Source organism: Columba livia, chromosome 6 (genome assembly GCF_036013475.1).
Source record: "Columba livia isolate bColLiv1 breed racing homer chromosome 6, bColLiv1.pat.W.v2, whole genome shotgun sequence".
Classification (NCBI taxonomy): Eukaryota; Metazoa; Chordata; class Aves; order Columbiformes; family Columbidae; genus Columba; species Columba livia.
The window spans coordinates 2,911,219-2,929,699 of record NC_088607.1 but is presented as its reverse complement, the minus strand read 5'-3'; the positions used below and the strand labels follow the sequence as shown (position 1 = coordinate 2,929,699).

At 41.0% G+C, this 18,481-nt stretch overlaps 1 protein-coding gene across 2 annotated transcripts in view; it reads left to right on the top strand.

Annotated features, from left to right (window-relative positions):
- The window catches only part of DOCK1 (dedicator of cytokinesis 1), a 278,334-nt gene that overhangs the window by 218,785 nt on the left and 41,068 nt on the right, over window positions 1-18,481 (top strand). For both annotated transcript variants that reach the window (XM_065066732.1, XM_065066731.1), the window contains exons 36-40: window positions 1,685-1,725; window positions 2,955-3,045; window positions 7,310-7,429; window positions 14,934-15,023; window positions 17,349-17,453. In XM_065066732.1, coding sequence (XP_064922804.1) covers window positions 1,685-1,725; window positions 2,955-3,045; window positions 7,310-7,429; window positions 14,934-15,023; window positions 17,349-17,453 — 447 coding nt within the window. The remainder of the gene's footprint in view (window positions 1-1,684; window positions 1,726-2,954; window positions 3,046-7,309; window positions 7,430-14,933; window positions 15,024-17,348; window positions 17,454-18,481) is intronic.

The window sequence follows — 18,481 nt, the reverse complement described above, 5'->3', positions numbered from 1 at the left end:
TTCAAGTATTCACAGATGATAAATTTTGTGGGCGATTTGCTGCTGTCAAGTTAAATCACCGTTAGACATCCGCACACAACCCTGCCACCGAAACCTGCGGGAATGCAGAAAAGCATCGCAGGGCAGGACTTCCCTTCATTTCCAGTAGGCGTGATTTAAAACCTTAGCTCGGTTTTAAAGTCCCGTGTGCCCTTCGGGGCCAACACAGACTTTTCATCATTCTCCGTGCACCCGAAGTGAAATTTATGCCCTTGTAAAAATCCAACCCAGGGCTGAGCCTCAGCACAATTCCCACCTGAGGTCTCAAAGAGTTCTTAATTGGGACTTTAATGATGCAGAGGCTTTCATGGGATTAAGTTTGTCTGTATTGACTAGAGTTTAAGGCAGGGTTTTGATATGCATTTAAGCTGATGTTAAAGATACTGCTGCTTGTTCCCTCCTAGGAGGGATCTTGCTGAAACCTCACGCTCTTCCCCTGCATTTATTTTTCATCCCCATCAATTCCTGCGGCCACATGTGAAGGGGGAGGTGGGACCTGCACCCAAAGATGGGGCAGGGGCTGGGTTTGGGGGAGAGGGAGCCGTAGGAAATGGGATGTGGGTCAGCGCCAGCCTGCTGCCCAAGGCTCTTCCCATTTCACTTCATTTGATGCTGCTTCTTGAGCTGCATCAGAAGAGCGGAGCAGCTGGTGGGAATATTGGGATAAAACAGTTTTATGTTATTGATCCCCCTCAAGTCCAAAGTCTCTTCTACTTGAAAAAAAACCAATAAAAACGCAAATAAGAAAAAACAGCAGAGAATTTTCATGTGGTTTTGCTTGTCTTTGGAGTTGAACTCCGAGCCAGTGAGCAGTTATGTCAACTAAAATGGGATATTCCCTAAAAAATCCGTCAACTCTGGTAGGCAGATTCTGTCTTGTATTTCGGTTCTCTTTGAAGGGAACAGTTTCGTATTGGGTTTATGCATCTGTTAGTGGCTACGCAGACTGGTTTAATTTAGCATTGGAATATACTGTACCTCAGTGAAGGAGAAATTTCTTTGTATTTTGTTTTCTTAGATATCTTTTAACTTTTGAAGGCAAACTTTAAATTAGATTCCGAAGTGCCTTTAATATCTCGCCCAATTTATCATATCTTACATTTACCGTATTTGTAGTGTTAACTGGTTTATGTCAAGACCAGAGGCATTGAGAGATTTCTGAAGAGAGTGATGATGATGTGTGGCATATGAAACCAGATAAATAACACTAATCTAACTTTTTATTTCTGAAGAAACTATTAGAATTCAAGGGCAGATGATGTATTGCTCCAATAAGGTTTGGAGTTTTCAATCCATACAACAACTGTTGCTTAAAAATTACATTTTTGTGTATTACCAAATTTCAACTGAAAATGCTTAATGATGTGTGACTTGCAAATGCCACAAGCAAATTTCCAGCAGTACTATTCTTGCAAATTCTTAACCTTTGCAATGAGACATAAGCCCTAATACGCTACATCATGAAACATCACAGCATTAGACTTTGTAAGTTAAATAACTTGTGTTCTATCACTAGAGGCAAATTTCATGTTGCACTTTTGAGGCTGATGTTATGCAATTATGAATTTTTAATTTAGAGCATGTTCTGTGTACATTCCAGCCTGTAAAATCAAAGACTTTGTAACAAAATTATGTTGTTTTTCAGAATTTCTACAAGGAGATTGAGAGAGAAGAAATGTACATAAGGTTTGTAAACATGACCAGGGACAAACTCTGCTTGACTTACTCTTGCGTAACTGGAGAAAATTAAGTTCATATTAAGCATCTGCTTGAGGGCTGGAGGAAAAAGAAGTAATAAAATAAAACCATATACCTTTACTGAACCTTAAGAACATTCCAAAGCTGATTTTCACTGAGACCAATTAGACTCAAGGGATTATTTTGTCCCCTTTCTCCACCTCCTTCAGTTACATTGTGATGGACACTGAAATACTCAGGAGCATCATCACATGGATAAAATAAATAACTCAAAAGAAAGCTGAGCAAAGAGATAATTTTACGTCCTGGCGAGGTACAAAATACGTGACTCGGGGTAAAAAGGGCTGTTAAATAATGTCACGACTGATACTTTTAGGAACCTTTCAGAATCTATTTTCTCACAAAGTAAAAATGGGAATCCGTTGTTGCGCTTTTTGTAAACCTCAGGGTTCCTGGTCCTCTATTTGTTCTTTGGCTTAAAATTGGCTACGCTGTTGTGCTAAAATGATGAAGCTTTTGTTTTCACTGCTATTTTAGGTATCTGAATAGTATTCATGAATTAATTCTCAGATGCTTGTCACCTTTTTGGAAGAATTTTCACTTGGGAACTCGCTTCCTGTTGTTTAAATGGTTTTAATCTTTGTTTTCTTGATTTGCAAACAGAAAACAAAAGGTACCAAAGGCAGGTTTGATAACTGCCCCATTCGGATTGATGCCCCTGTTCAGCATCACAAACTGTCAGACCCCCACCCGAATTCTCTCCTGTTTCTGTTAACAAACTTATAATGTATCGTGATGAGCATCAAAGTTCTGTGTTTTCACTGGCTTTTTCAAAATACAATATTAGTAGGTATTTTGTTTTGATTCTTTAAAAAATTTTTATTAAAAAAATGAAGATAAGCCCCTTCTAGATCTGTAGTGAAGCTGAAGTTAAGGGAGAGTAATTATACGTCTCTGTAGCTGAACAATTAAAGCAATATCTCTTGCACAAAATCAGTATTGGATTCATTACACACCAAAAGTTATTTATATCTATTGGAAAAAAAAACCCACACCAGAAATGCAAATGTTCCTAAAGGTGTCTGCACGCAGAAATACGAGCTTTGGATAATCCCACACATATTTAGTTGTTTGAGGATAGAGTTGAGCTGTTGTAATCTTCAACATGAATTATTTAGTTGCATTTAAGAGCCAACCATTGTTTCTGTTGCTTGCAGGTATTTGTACAAGCTGTGTGACCTGCACAAGGAATGCGATAACTACACGGAGGCCGCCTACACGTTACTGCTGCACGCAAAGCTCCTCAAGGTAAACGCCCAAGCACGGTGCGAGCGTTGAAAATCATGTTATTGATAACCTATAGAAGTATTGTTTGTCGGTCTTGCAACAGCTGCACTTTGAACTGATGAACAATTACATGCTGCTGCTTATGCACGTGTAAGTAATAACACAGGAAAGCAGCCCCTGCCATTCCTGAACACTTTGCTCTTCTTGGCCTGGAAATCAAGTTATAAGTTGCAAGCTGTAATTAAAATTAATTTTAGATATCAAAATGATGTAATGTGTGGAAGCAGCTAAACGCATATTGTAGTAAATCAGCTCTCTGCAGAATTGTTTCTGCAAAGGCAACACACGGCAGTGCTGGCGACTGTCCTCAGGGGCTCTGGGGTGTCCGGAGATTCACTTTTGATCTTGGAACATTAGATTCAAATAGTCTTCTTGCCAAGCTCATGCATTTAAAAGTTAGGTATAATTTTAATGCAGTTTATAGCACATGTAAAGAGACATAACCATATTGCTTTTCTTCAAGGAACGTTTTAGTGCAACCTGCGATCTAAATAAATTACATGTTTTATCTATACGAAGTACATATAGATAAAGCATTTGAGTTTTTAACACTGTATAGCATCAGTCAGGAATGTAACCAAGCCATATTCGTAAGTGTTAATCTCACCAAAATCTTTCTGGATAAGTGTGGGAGGATGGTGCACTCTGCACTGAGCACTTGTGTCAGGAAATTCACAGAATAATCACAGGATGCCAGGGATTGGAAGGGCCCTGGAAAGCTCATCCAGTGCAATCCCCCCATGGAGCAGGAACACCCAGATGAGGTTACACAGGAAGGTGTCCAGGCGGGTTGGAATGTCTGCACAGAAGGAGACTCCACAACCTCCCTGGGCAGCCTGGGCCAGGCTCTGCCACCCTCACCAGGAACAAGTTTCTTCTCATATTTAGGTGGAACCTCCTGTGTTCCAGTTTGTACCCATTGCCCCTCGTCCTGTCACTGGTTGTCACCGAGAAGAGCCTGGCTCCATCCTCCTGACACTCCCCCTTTCCATATTGATCCCCAGGAATGAGTCCCCCCTCAGTCTCCTCTTGTCCAGCTCCAGAGCCCCAGCTCCCTCAGCCTTTCCTCACACGGGAGATGCTCCACTCCCTTCAGCATCTTGGTGGCTGCGCTGGACTCTCTGCAGCAGTTCCCTGTCCTGCTGGAACTGAGGGGCCACAACTGGACACAATATTCCAGGTGTGGTCTCCCCAGGGCAGAGCAGAGGGGCAGGAGAACCTCTCTGACCTACTGACCACCCCCTTCTAACCCACCCCAGGTACCATTGGCTTCCTGGCCACAAGGGCCCAGTGCTGGCTCATGGTCACCCTGCTGTCCCCAGGACCCCCAGCTCCCTTTCCCCTACACTGCTCTATAATAGGTCATTCCCCAACCTATACCGGAACCTGGGGTTGTTCCTGCCCAGATTCAAGACTCTAGTCTTGCTCTTGTTATATTTCATTAAATTTTTCCCCACCCAACTCTCCAGCCTGTCCAGGTCTCTGATGGCAGCACAGCTTCCAGTGTCAGCCACTGCTCCCAGCTCAGTGTTATCAGCAAACTTGCTGATAGTGCACTCTATTCCCTCATCCAAGTCATTGATGAATATATTGAATAATACTGGTCCCAGGTTTAATGGTTTAATACTGGTCCCAGGTTTAATGTAGCCCAGTCATCTAAATGAGTGTTTTCTGAAGCGTTTGCTTTAGTCCAGTTTGTCTTCCTCACGTCTCCGCATCCACAGTGAAATCTTCCTCTCTCCAGGGACACCTGGGGCTCCTTTTGCTCCTCTCAGGATGGGGCAGAGTCAGGGACAGAATAATTGAGAACTGCGCTTTTCCCTTCATCTGTTTCTCATGCCAATGGCGAGTGTATTGCAACCTCTGAATTGCAACTTCTGTGTTATTGCAACCTTCTTTATTATTGCAAGTTCTGTATTATTGCAACCTCCTCTATTATCGCCACCTCTGTATTATTGCAACCTTCTGTGTTACTACAGAAGTTGCGCTAATGGTACCATATTTCATAAAGAAAATCTATCTCATTCTGTGCAACAGATTGTTCCTGGCAATCTTGGATGTAATCTAAGCAATCCCAAGCGAAATGCGAGTGTAAAATATCCATCTTGAAAGGTTGAAAAGTGGAAGGTGCTAAGTGAAATGCTTCTAACGGATGCGCTGAGAATTATTCATACCTCAAAACCGACTACAGTGCATCCAAGCTGTAACAAGACTAAATATGATGCGGAGCGTACTTGTGCCATTGAAATCAAGGCACTTAGAAATGTATTTACTGTATTTTAAAGTAAACTGAGGGTCATTACACAAGAAAACATCAGTAAGATTCATCCGGAGTGCCAAAGCACCGTAGCAGTTGCTGTATTGGTCATTAAAAGCAAGGACAGAGCCTGCTGGCTGCAGTCACCGCTCTGGTGACATTTTGGGAGCTGAGACGCGTGTCGGGGGTGACGCGGTGAGGAGGCGTCTCTGACACCTGCGTCGCTCAGCCCGGTGCCGCCGGTTGCAAAATACAGTGAGTAACTCGCCGAGTCGGCGGCTCGAAAGGTCTCTCTTATTCCCACGAGGGACATAAAACAGAACGGCCAAATTGTGCAACACTTGCTCATCACGCTCTGCGTGACTGAGCCTTTTAGAGCAGACAAAGCTTCATTCCCTCCCGCAGGTGATGTGTTTGCTGGGAAAATGTTTGAGTGAACCATGCCGTAAAATGTCATTCAGACTTTTAGCTGTTATGGCTTGAACTTGCCAGTCAATATGCTTTATGTGACCTTAAAGTAGAGTTTAGCCAATTTTGACTTATATCTTTTTTTACAGAAGGTCTTCAGAGACCAGATGAGTGTCTGAATATCCTCCTTTAATTTACTGACAATAAATACCCAGTTTTCTTTTCTCACAATGCAAATGGGTAGAAGATGGCAAATGTAAGGGTAGTATTTATTGCAGGTTTTCATCACTAAGCAGATGTTTGTTTATAAATGTAATTGCTTCACAGTTTGGAAATATTTTATTATACATAATCCCAGAATGTCAGGGATTGGAAGGGACCTCGAAAGCTCATCCAGTGCAATCCCCCCACCAGAGCAGGAACAAATATAGATATAATTATCTAATAGAGTATCCTGTTACTACCAGTAGTTTGCAGTGGATGGAGAAGTTCGGTATCGCTGGAGAAGCAGCAATATTGTGGGGTGTGTAACTTAAAGCAATTGAGTTTTTCTTTCAGACCTTGAGGACAAGATTTTCAATGACACTCATCACTGACATATATTTCGTCACGTCCATTTTAATGGGGTCGCATTTAGGTCAGGACTGAGAGCTTTAGAGAGTTTCACCTTTAAATTTGTGGGAAGGCTGTCTCTGCATTTCCTTCAAATTGCTGCAAGTCAATGAATCACACTTAGGAGACTTCAGTTGTATTTTTAACCCATTTAGTCAGAATGAAGATGTTCAGAACTAACAAAAGATAGTGGCTCTCAGTGTGCCAAAAAAAGTGCCATTGCATTGCAGCTTCTACGAAGTTTGTGTTGCTCAGAAACAGCTTTGTGGTACCGAGTTGTCTGCTTTAGACAAACACGAACATTCTGGCCAAATTAAGGAGTAATTATGTGTAATTTAATAACATATAGGAGGTAAAACTGGATGATGCAACAGCAGTTCTGTGAATAAATCTGTGACTTGCTGATCTTTGGTTCACTTTCTTCTTTTCCTAAAGTTATACCACTTTATTTCTGTGGGCAGTCCTCCTTCTATAGTACCTTTGATTTTCAGACAGGAAAGCGAAGAGTTCTTCAATTAATTTAGTTTTTGAACTTGGTTTCATAAGGCAACAAGTCCTAGATGAGTACCCATCCCTATGAGATGGAACCTCTCTATGAGAAGTTCCATTTGATATATTGGAGGTTTGTGATTTGATTTGATTTGATTTGATTTGATTTGATAGCGGTTTGTGGGTCTCCAAGGTATTAATTTCCTGCCAGCCTTGTGAAAACAGACACCTATGGAAAGGCAGGATTTGGGATTAGAATCCTGTGCAGGGAAAAGGCTCCAGTGTTGTCTCATCCCCACATAGGTTGTAGGAAATTAAAAGAAAAATCATTGTTAGTGCATTAGCTGTGGTACCACTTCTTTAAATAAAATACGTGTGTTTTATTTAGCCTAATTTTACTGATATATTTCATAACGTTTGATTTGCTATCACATTTCTTCTCTTTCTTGTGTGATGTAGTGGTCAGAAGAAGCATGTGCAGCACATCTTACCCAGCGGGATGGATACCAGGCTGCTACTCAAGGACAGCTCAAAGATCAGCTATATCAAGAAATTATCCATTACTTTGACAAGGGCAAGGTAAAAAGGGAACAAAAAAGTCCAAAGAATGTTTCATTGCTTTTCTCTCTAACTTCGAAGTTGAATAGTAAACATAGTTTGCATCAAGTGACCTTCAGGGAGCTTTAAACTTGTAAGTTATTTGATGGGTTTTATGTAAATGGTCCACCAGCTAACACTTAAAGATAATAATACTTTAAAAAGTAAAAAAATATATCAATGGTACATTTATAACTACTGTGTTAAGAGTAAATATATGTGCATATGATGCCATGGAGAAAATAAAGAAGCGATGTGTGTGATTTGGGGTCTTTTCCAGCAGTTAGCATAGCTGATGCAGTCCTTCAGCTCCCCTTGTTTTTCCTTGTGTACACAGAATGATTCACGTAGAGAATGGGTGTCTGTGCTTCATGTCACAAGATGAGAATATTTCCTTGCAGTTGCTTATTTTATTGCAAGATGAATTTGCTTTTGGCCTTGCATGGGGGGAAAGGGGGAGGGTGGCTGTCACCTGTCCACAGAGATGAAGGGGAGATATAGGGATGGATCAGTGTTTGAATGGTTCTTGCACAAAATGTTCAAATATAGAAGCAGAAATCTCTTTGTGTGAATATTTCAGAAACACCAAATTGGGTTTTTAAAGCAATCTTTGTTGCCTAAGTGTAGTGCAAACAGAAATGTCTAGAAAATTATCCAACCAGCTCATGTTTTCCAAGAAAGTTTTTAGCAGAATCAGTATTTTGATAGAAACTTTTCTTAAAAAGTCCATTTTTATACCTTATCACAATGCAATATTTAGTAGTTGATAATAGATGATGCTCTAAGAATTGTGCTAGAGCCGGGCTACAGGAACGGGCTGCGCGGGGCTGGGGCTCTGCGGGTGCTCTGCTTTCCACAGCACCCTCCTGCCACCCAGAAAAGCTTTACTGACCCTTTACTAACCCATTGACTCGTTAGAATTAGGCTCATAGCTGATTTAACAGTATATTTTAATATTATATTCCTCTCTGGAAAGGACAAAGCCGGAAGTCTTATGTTTTTATTTTGCTTTTTCACGACTCTATGGCTTCACAGTTCATCTTTTAAGGTGCTGGTATTCATGCAGTGGGAATTATTGTTTTGAGCACCAGGCTGATGTGTTTTAGCTGTAAATTAAAAACTCCATCGTTCTTTCCTTTTTCCTCCTAGTTAAATAACTGAGTCTTCATTAGTCTACTATATTTGGCGAACAATGACATTGAAGGGATCACTGTGATTACTTATTCCCGTCCCTTTTCATAACTCAAATCATAGGGCTCCTGTGTGATTTCTGTAGGTGTGTGAGGGAATTATTCCTTTGCAAAGCACTCCTTCCTAAATACAGATAGTTCTTCTCTCATTTTCTGGTCACTCAGCTTGGTGATACAAGCATCTCATGTGAATTTTCAAATGTCAGGAAGCTCCAAGTTGACGTTTCCACAGTAGAATTAAGGTAAACCTCTCATTTGGGATGTTCTGACATTAGGTTAAATCAACTTCTTCCCTTTACCTACGCACTTTGTAAGTGTAGTCCTGCAGCTACTTTAACTATGGCATTCCATGATGGGTAACGCATCTCAAATAGTATTTGCTGTGCATTTTTGGAAGACTGTACCAAGAACACTGACCGGTTCGTCTTTTTCTGTACCATAATCGCCCAGCTGTCTCTGCCCGGCAGTTCACTCGGGGTTGGTCCCACTACTTTGCTTTCTCTCCCCATAAAGTTGACAAGAGATGTCAAAAGAAGGTAATTTGACCCTGGGCAGCTGTAGAACCACTTTCAGGCTTTTACAGCAGCTCAGGAGTTTTGTTTTAAAGTTATTGTGAGACTCCAGCTGCTTGATGGGAAGCGTCGGACTTGAGAGGGGAAAGGAGACGTGGTTAGAAACATTATGTAGAAGAAATGGAGGAGAAAGATTTCCTAAGGGGTGACACTTGTGTTTAAAACACTGGCTTTTTATTTTGTTTTAAAGGATGGTGTAGTTCAGCCTCTCAAAAATCATGATCCCTTTCTCTTAGCAGAGTAATTTCCCAAGAGGAAAGCACGGTGCGCTTTTGGAGTGAAAACCAACTACAAGGCTTGTTCCCTAACTATTAGCATTTGTGGTGAGATGAATTTAGAGGGAGGTATAATCCTCCATACACAGGCTGGAATGGAGCAGACCTCTCCCTTCTAGACCAGAAGTGCCTGCGAAATCTGTAATTTAATAATACAGAGCGTGGGCGTCTCATTTTGGCTGAGAACAAAATACTAGTCCTCACCATGATATCCCTCTTATTTGTAGTTTGAGGCCCATTTAATAGTCCTCATTTTGATTTCTATTTTTTCATATATTATTCTTAGGGAGCTTGCTTTTTTCCTTACATTTAACTATTGGTCCTTAAACCAACCTCTGTAAAGCTGAAGTACACTCTTCACCTTCAGTAAATAAGCGTTTTCAGGTACAGCTTCTGCATTTTGTTGTTCCTTTACTTTATGGATTTGATTCCTTATTAGTCATACTTTCCATTACTCTTCTAAGCTCCTTGTTTCCCAAATGAAATGTTGTTACTTCCAAGTTTCGCTCATATATGCATAGTTTTCTCTCTGAATTATTATCCTTCACTTCATTGCACTTTCCGGTCTCATCTCCATCTCTCTCTTGGCTTTTGCCCCGAAAAGCCGGATCCTCACGTTTATCACGGCAGTTCATCCTTTGAACTGCTCTCAAGTGTTTGCTCTTGCTGTGTTTTGCTGAAACTTCGCAATTTTCAACAAATCCCTTAATCCAGGGACTTTACTGAAACTTGGTAGTTTAGAATAGCTCAGGACGAGAAGAAGAAATAGTGGCAGCAATAAAGTGACGAGGGAAAGGGCGTGAAATGGAGCAGCTGATGTTAGTCCATGCTAACAAACTACCGAAGCCAAGAAATACTCAGTGCCCTCGATAAACATAACATATAATTTTCAAACAGGCTTGTATGGTCTCTGGAGCCACAAAGGAAGCAGCAGCGTTCTTGTTCCTACGTGGTAAAATGTACAAATTGCAGCGTGTTTCGTGTTTGCCAGTGGATCCCGCAGCCTGTAAATCAGTACGTGTTTCCCACTGCTCCTTCATATATTGAAAGCGTTGGTCTCTGGGGAGGAAAAAGTAAATAAAATCATTGATTTCTGCTCCTCCCTCCTTCGCTACCCTTCCCAAAAAAAAGTTTTATTGTTTCACTAAAGCCACAAAACACAAAATATTTGAAACTACCCAATAAGTGCCACGCGCTCGCTTCAGATGTCCTTTTTTCCAGCCCATGCGATGGCATCAAATGTCTTTTTCTTCCATCTAAAGTGGTGAAATTCACCTGTTTGCCAAAAGTGAGTGCGAGGCTCATGTCCAGCTCATATCCCACGTCAGGTCACAAGCCCATGGAGGGCAGAGCCGGTCTTGAGACAGCAGAGGCACAGGCGATATTGCGAAGTGTTTTAAAGGGTTTCCAATGGCTACGTCTGACACACCTTGAATACAGTCCTAGCAATAGAGAAATACTGCTTTAACATTTTATTTAAAATATGAAGCTTCATGTGATGTTTAATTAACGCTCTCTGAAATTTAAGCTGCTTGGAATGTCCCTCATACATCAGCAGATTGGAGGATAATATCCTTGTCCTGGACTGTTTCATTTTTACTGACCATTAACTCAGCAGGAGCTAAGAAATATCCTAAGATCCTGCTTTGCTGCTGTTAAAGAACCTCAGAAATTGACTTGGATGTTGCAGTTCTTTCTGGACAATAAGATCTGAAAATATCTCCTGCATCCTCAAAGCCTTTCCCATAACAGTTTGCAGCTCGCGTCTACACAACTGAATTTAGTCTATACACATTTTTCTCACCAGATAAATTGTTTCTCACATTAACGAGTTGTACATCGTACAAACGCTGTGTAGTAACTCCCCGGACAGTGTCTTGGGCAAACCTGGGAAACCTTCCAAGGCAGGAAATCTGGGAGGCAGCAGATGGGGAGTTATTGACCTTCAAGAATATAGATTTCATTTATCAGGACCCTTTGCCCTGCTGTCCTCACCTGAATAAATTGGCTCCTTAGAAAACAGCGACATTTTTCAGAGGGTCGTGCAGGGGATTTTAAACACATGGTTCCGTCTTCTGGTTACGACGTTGGAAGTTTTATCGGCTTTGGGTTTATTTTGGGGGATGTTGCAGGTGTTGTGGTCCAGCTGCGCGAGGGAAAAGGCGGGTGGTTAATGGACTCGTGGAGCTCGGGAGTTCAGGGCACTTGACATTTTACAAACTGAGTCTTATAGTGCAAGTTCTTGTTGTTCCTGCGGAGGATTAAACTGGACAATTGGATTTCCAAATAGAGATGCTGGAGCGGAGCGGGGTTTTTAGGAGGTAGTAGCAACAAAAAGTGAGTGCTTTTGGCTCGCTTGGCTGGAGAGGGCAGAAATTGAGAGTCTTTTCCCATAGGGGGCACTTCTATTGTGTTTTTGCAGCGTGGTAGAGAAAGAGGAGTTTTATCTCTTACCTACACCTAAAACTGTTCCATTAAAAATAATGTGACAAAATGTGAACAGTGTATCTTGGAAACTGACTGTTCAAGACGTTTTAAAGTCATTCCAGTAATTTAACCCAGAAACAAATGCTCATAATATCTGTTTTTTTTCCAGTTTTTCCAATTACGGAAAGAGTAGCGGTCACCAGGAAGGGTGCTAGGATGGTGCGATTACTGCGTGTATGTTGTAGATGAACTAAATCTATGTCATATTTAATTTGAGGATTCATTTTTTAGGCTCTGAAACATTTATAAAATTCATTATTAATATTAATACTTGGTAACAGATTAGGAGTTTGTTCAGGCTGGGGGAGGCACGGCAGAAACAGCCTGCACAGAATCACAGAATGGACTGGGTTGGAAAAGACCTCAGAGATCATCCAGTCCAACCCTTGGTCCAACTCCAGTCCATTGACTAGATCATGGCACTAAGTGCCATGTCCAATCTCAGTTTCAAAACCTCCAGGGCCGGTGAGTCCAGCACCTCCCTGGGCAGCCATTCCAATGCCTGATCACTCTCTCTGCAAAGAATTGCTTTCTAATCTCCAGCCTCAATTTCCCCTGGCAGAGTTGAAGCCCATGGCCCCTTGTCCTATTGCTGACTGCCTGGGAGAAGAGACCAATCCCACCTGGCTAGAACTGCCCTTCAGGTAGTTTCAACCTGTTTACAGTCTTGACCAAGAAGGATGGGAAGAGGAGAAAAATATAACAAATAAGATTTAATCCTGCCAAAATCATCATTTAATCAGTGCCAATGCTGCGCTGCTAGGGAGGGACTGGTTACATTTGGAACACAGGGAGGACCGGGACAAGGAAAACTATGATATGAAAATGTGCAGAAGACGTTATGGATGACTGAAGTGCAAAAGAAAACAGGAATCAAAATAAATAAAGGTTAAGTGATTTTGAAAAGTTTCATTTGCTGGTAATATGTTGCTTTTCTGAGTCAAAATTAACTCAGCCTCGCCTGTGAGGATGTGCTCCATTTTCTGCAAATATGCTTTTGCTATTAAAGTCACGTTAATTTTTGTTTAGAAATAAAAGTATTAATCTGGTCTGTATCATCATTCTAGATGAGATACATACTACAGATAAAAACATTCTGATGCTTCCATTGGCAAAAATTGCCTTGCAGAGTTTAGAAACTGCCTTGCGATTTCCTGCAGACGTGATCCCTAATTATTGTGATTGTAATTATTCATTCCGATGCATTTTTCATACTCAAGGCGCTTTACAAACATGAGGTAACTCATGCTTATTCCAGCCCCCTTCCCTAGATAAATAACATTATGAACCTTGTTGTAGAAATGAGAAAAATGAAGGGAAGGGGTCGAACATCACGTGGAGCCATGAGGAGATAATGTGGGCACCAGGCTCATTGTGAGCATCCTTCTTTCTGTCTGAAATAAGGTCACCACTCCATCTCTGTTTGCCCAGCATCTGCCCATTTGTTTTCTTGAGGACTCAGAAGCTCCTTTTCCCTCGCTCAGCTGTACCGGCGCAGTTTCTAGCCCATATTTTTTCGTACTTCACTCCCTTACTTCAAGAGCATAAATCTCTGTCCTTCCTCCCCGCAGTCGCCTGTAACTATTTTTCCTTTTGCAGCTCCTTATCTCCTCTACCATCAGCATCTCTCGGCCTCTTCCCATCCTTCTCTGGCTGCCAGGATGAATCTTTCAGCCCATCCTTGAGTTTGCCTGAAAATTGGCCCCTGTTTTGCAGGGAGGAGCAGGAACAGGGAGCACAAGCCACGTCTTGCTTTTGTGGCATCAGTATGTTACACGTGGGGGAAGGTTTATTGATTATTCAGCCTGGCTGGGCTCCAAATTGCCAGTTCCTATGGAAAATATATATATATTCGAGGCAAGGTGTCAGTCTGGTGTTTGTGCCACTAAATCACAGGTGGCTGTGCCCTACCTGACTCCTCAGCCCGTGCTTACAGCGCTCTCAGTCGCACTGACAGTTGTATGAACCCTTAATGTTTTATTCTTATTTTTAAACCAGCGTCTAGAACTAGAGATTTTCCTAAAAGGCTTGTTTTTTTCCAAGTTTTCTGGAAGGCTCATAAATGCGACGTCAACTTGCAGATCAAAAGAGAAAGAAAATTCACCCGGCACTGATTTTGGCCTTCGAGGGGTGGGATTTCATTGGTGCGTTTTGAAGGGGCTTTTGGTTTTCAGACGTTTTTGGGGGGTAAAATATTTATTTACACAGTGGGATGGGAGCTGTGGGATGTCTGTGTGGGATGGATGCATAACACAAACTACATGGATTTATAACTCATTCTAAATCTCAGCCAGATTTCAGCAGCAGAGGCAGATCAAGGTTGATCGCAGATAGTCTGGTGTGCGAATTTAAGCATCTTTTGGGGTTTGAGTGGCTCTTCATATTTAGAGTAGAAAAAATACACATTTAAAAACATTGTTGCTGCTCCTCATTACGGTTGTTGGCCTCTGAAGAGCTGAAGGATATTGTTAAATTTCTTTGGGTCACTTGAGATGGAAGCTGAATTTTATGGTTGAAGAACAAGAGAGGAAGAAGAACCAATGCAAATATAATGAGTATTTGTTCAAAGCAATATCTGCAAATTGCCTATATAGATTATAGGTATTGGAGGGAGAGAGAGATGATGATGAATTATAATCAAACAGCATTTCTCCAAAGTTCTAGGTTCCGGGTGTCTTTGTGGGCAGGCTGTATTTGCATGTTATTGGATAGCCCGTTGGGCTAGCAGGAATCATTTTATTTCTAAAGCAATTTGATAATCTTATTTGATTTGCATGAAATAGTGACACGTGGGTAACGCTGCCGCAGCTCTTTGGCACATCAGCTGCACAGTCTCTTCAGGCGTGTGACACAATGCGTTTTGTTGTGGTTTTGTAAGATATATTTTATTCCAATGTTGTTGTTTAACCAATGTATGTAATTCATGTTTTTCATTGTCGTTTTGCGATTCTTCTTCCAACAGATGTGGGAAGAGGCCATTGCCTTGGGTAAAGAACTCGCAGAACAGTATGAAAACGAAATGTTCGATTATGAACAACTCAGTGAACTGCTGGTAGGTTTTTTAGTGACATAGACACTGCAACAATCTTTTCAGAATTCGGTTTTCAAGCATTTAAAATTATATCAAAAATCTCTCGTATTACAGTAAAATGCAGAACTGGATATGTGCTTTGGCTGTGTTGGACCAGCATTGATTAACTGGCTACCTCTGAAAAAGATTCTTAGCTGAAAGAAAAATATTTCAATAATATTAAGCTGATTTATTTGGGGTATAAAAGGAAATTTGGAATTTAAATATAAATGGGAACGTGAAAAAAAATCCCTATTCTCTCTCAAGTGTCTTCCCATATTCACATTTCTTTTTTTAGGTATGAATAATCCCCAAGCATTCACGTCTAGAGTCAGTTATTTTTGCCCCGACGTTACCCATTCATTATGCCTGCCCCGTTATTTTTCCTCCTACTCTTCTCCAAAGAGATGAATGGCAGCTTTCCCTGTCCCTCACTTCACCCTTTTCACACGAGTCGCGACATGATTCCAGTTTGGTTCTGAAAATTCTCGACTTTGAGGTTTTTGACACGTTTCACTTGAGGCGTCTCCATCCCCATCTCCCCAGAAAGAGGGAGGAAAGAATAAAGGAAAACACCACTCCACTCAATTTGATGGTTTCTTCACTCCCTTAGATGTTCTTCTTGGTTTTGTCCATGGTTCTGTCCTCCAGCCTTCCACAGCCATTTGTATATCCCTCTTTGAAGGTTCTCCTGTGGCATTTTAGTTGGTTTTAGTACCAGGCTGGTCGTATTTTCCTGCCCAACTGATCTGGAGCCTGGTTTGTGCTGCAGGAGGTAAAGGATCTATACGTGGAGCATTTCTTGGTGCTATGGTGTGCCAGAAGAGTCTTCCTCACCCTGCCACCCGTGCTGCTGTCAATAAGGTTGCACTCAATAGAGAATATTCTTCATTTCAATATAAAAGGAATCTGGTAGAGCTGTTACTCAGCTAGAAATGATTCTTACGTGTCAGATACGATTATTCACCAGTGGGTAGCTATTCTCTGAGTCCCTCCTTTTTAATTTTTCATCTCCTTTGTGCTTGCACGTGGGAACGTGAACAGCTTTGTCATGGAAACAACCGCTCTCTACTTATCATCCTGTATCTGTTTTTGGAGCAAAGTCTGAATTTGCACTTTGCATTGTGGCCAACAATACTGAGTTATGAATTTTTCATCATTTCTCTTGCACAGTAAATATGTGTTTACATTAAGTGACACAATTCCCAGGCAGTGGTATAAACCAGGTATGGTTCGTTTGCCTGTGGAAATGGAGTTTCTCCCTCTTCTAACAGGGGAGACACAAACCTTCCAATCCTCAAGTCAAACAACTGAGTTTATCTGCTCGTTATTTAGCAGACAGAGAAACTGAGAGAGATACCACAAAGATTAGTACTGGTGTGCATTGGGCATTGATTCCTAATGAGGCCAGAATCAAGATTTGTGCTCCCGTATGAGTCGGGTCTCTCAAAGCCCATTTTTGGGGCTTTTCTTATTGCTGCTGCTGCTCTTTTTTTTTCCCCCATAGTCAAATTTAAGTTGTTTTTGTTCAAGCAAGATTAAATATTAGACACTAAGACAATTCACAGATGACAAAATAGTTTTGCTGCAGGTTAACTGAGAAATACACGGCAGATCTCGGTCTTTGTAGTCTTCTTGCCATTTACTGCTATCTGTTGTAGGGGAGCAGTAATAAACCTCGCTGCCAATCAGAACGCATTCTCATACAGAAAGCAATAGACTAAAAATAAATTAATGAACAGATCGTCTGAAGCTTCACATTTGTTATTATTTCATCATTTGAGATAAAGAAGGATTCCGCTTCAGAAACAGATGGCATCTGACATGCGTGTGTGTATGCCAAAAGTTATCTTTTTCTGCAATTCTCAACCGCGTGCTTTCCATATGCAAATAAATAGTTGTAAATATGGAAAAGAAGTAGTAGAAAAATGTAGTGAAATGTAACAGCTGAAAACGGAGATGTCAGCGCCGTCGGGATGAGCTGGTTTTCGCCGTACGTGCTTCACCGTTCGGCGTTTCGGCATTGCTGTCGTAACCAGGAATTTGGGCTTGCAAATTCTTGACTGCCATCAGAATTAACATACTGGATATGGAGAAATGAGGTTCACCAAGTTAAACATGAAAACAATGGCTATAGAGTCTAGAATTTAAAATAATAAAATATATCCAATAGAAGGGCGAAGAAAAAGGGGAAAACGGCACATGTACATCTTTAAGTTAGAGATGTACATAAAGAGATCTAGAACTTAAGTATAGAGAACGTCCTTAAAGTTTAGGTCATTAAAGTTCTTCCTGTTTATTTTGCAGAGAAAGCAAGCCCAGTTCTATGAAAACATTGTGAAGGTGATAAGACCAAAACCAGACTACTTTGCTGTTGGATATTATGGCCAGGGATTTCCAACATTCATAAGGGTAAGTGTCCTTTTTCCACAGGTCGTGCCAAGGTTTCTTGCTTTGGAAATTCCCCTCGGTCATAGAGAGTGTACACTATTGTCTATCAGTGTGTTGCTACAATCTACCTAACACTGATGATTGCTTTTTAGGTGTATAAACCAAACATTGGTTCTTCCTTTCCAGTTTCTAATACGGAATAATTGAATTTTAATAGAGATCTTTGAACATATCCAGTATTTGATACTTCTTCAGGGTGTCACAAGAAATGGAGATACACCACCCAATCCATAAATCAGAGTAATAACCAGCATCATCAGAAATGGTGACATTTTTTGCCTGACATAGATCTAGATCTAGATCTAGATGTTGATAGATACAGGAGTATGGTAGCGAAACCTTTTGTATGTTACCACGTTTTCATGTGAGTATCCTCTCCAGTGTAGTCACTAAAATGAAGCTGGATATCAGAGATGTGTGTGATACCTTTAAAAACAATCTTTTATCATTGATTTTCCTGAATCATGTGCCAATAGAAAACATATATCGTTTGGTTAATGCCGCTAACATAAGTCAGATAACATTTTGGATTTTTTTCCATTGATACCAGGATTTTAATAGAGTTGAACTAGTGGGGGTTTAAGTCAGAGTCTGGGAGACCCAGAGAGATTTCACCTCAGGGCAGGGGCTGGTAGTTGCTATGGAAATACGCGTTTAGGAGATGAATTCCTGGTTGTAACTGAGTAATTCCATGTTAAATCTCTTGGATTATGCCCTAATAAATACCAGGAGCAAGACCAAGCCTATTCTGAAGCCTGGCTCACTGGATAAATCCAGGGAATTCTGTTTAAGCTGACTTTGTCAGGTTAATTGTGATCTGCTGATCTTCCATGATTTATTAAAAGTGCACGTAAAATACATACTTCTGGTGCATTAAAAGCAAAGAAACAAAGATGTGGTGATTTCAGAAAATAGTTGTCTTAGAGTGATCGTCCCTCATAGAAATCTTATACTCGGGTATCCAGACAGAAGTTTTACAAGTATTTGGA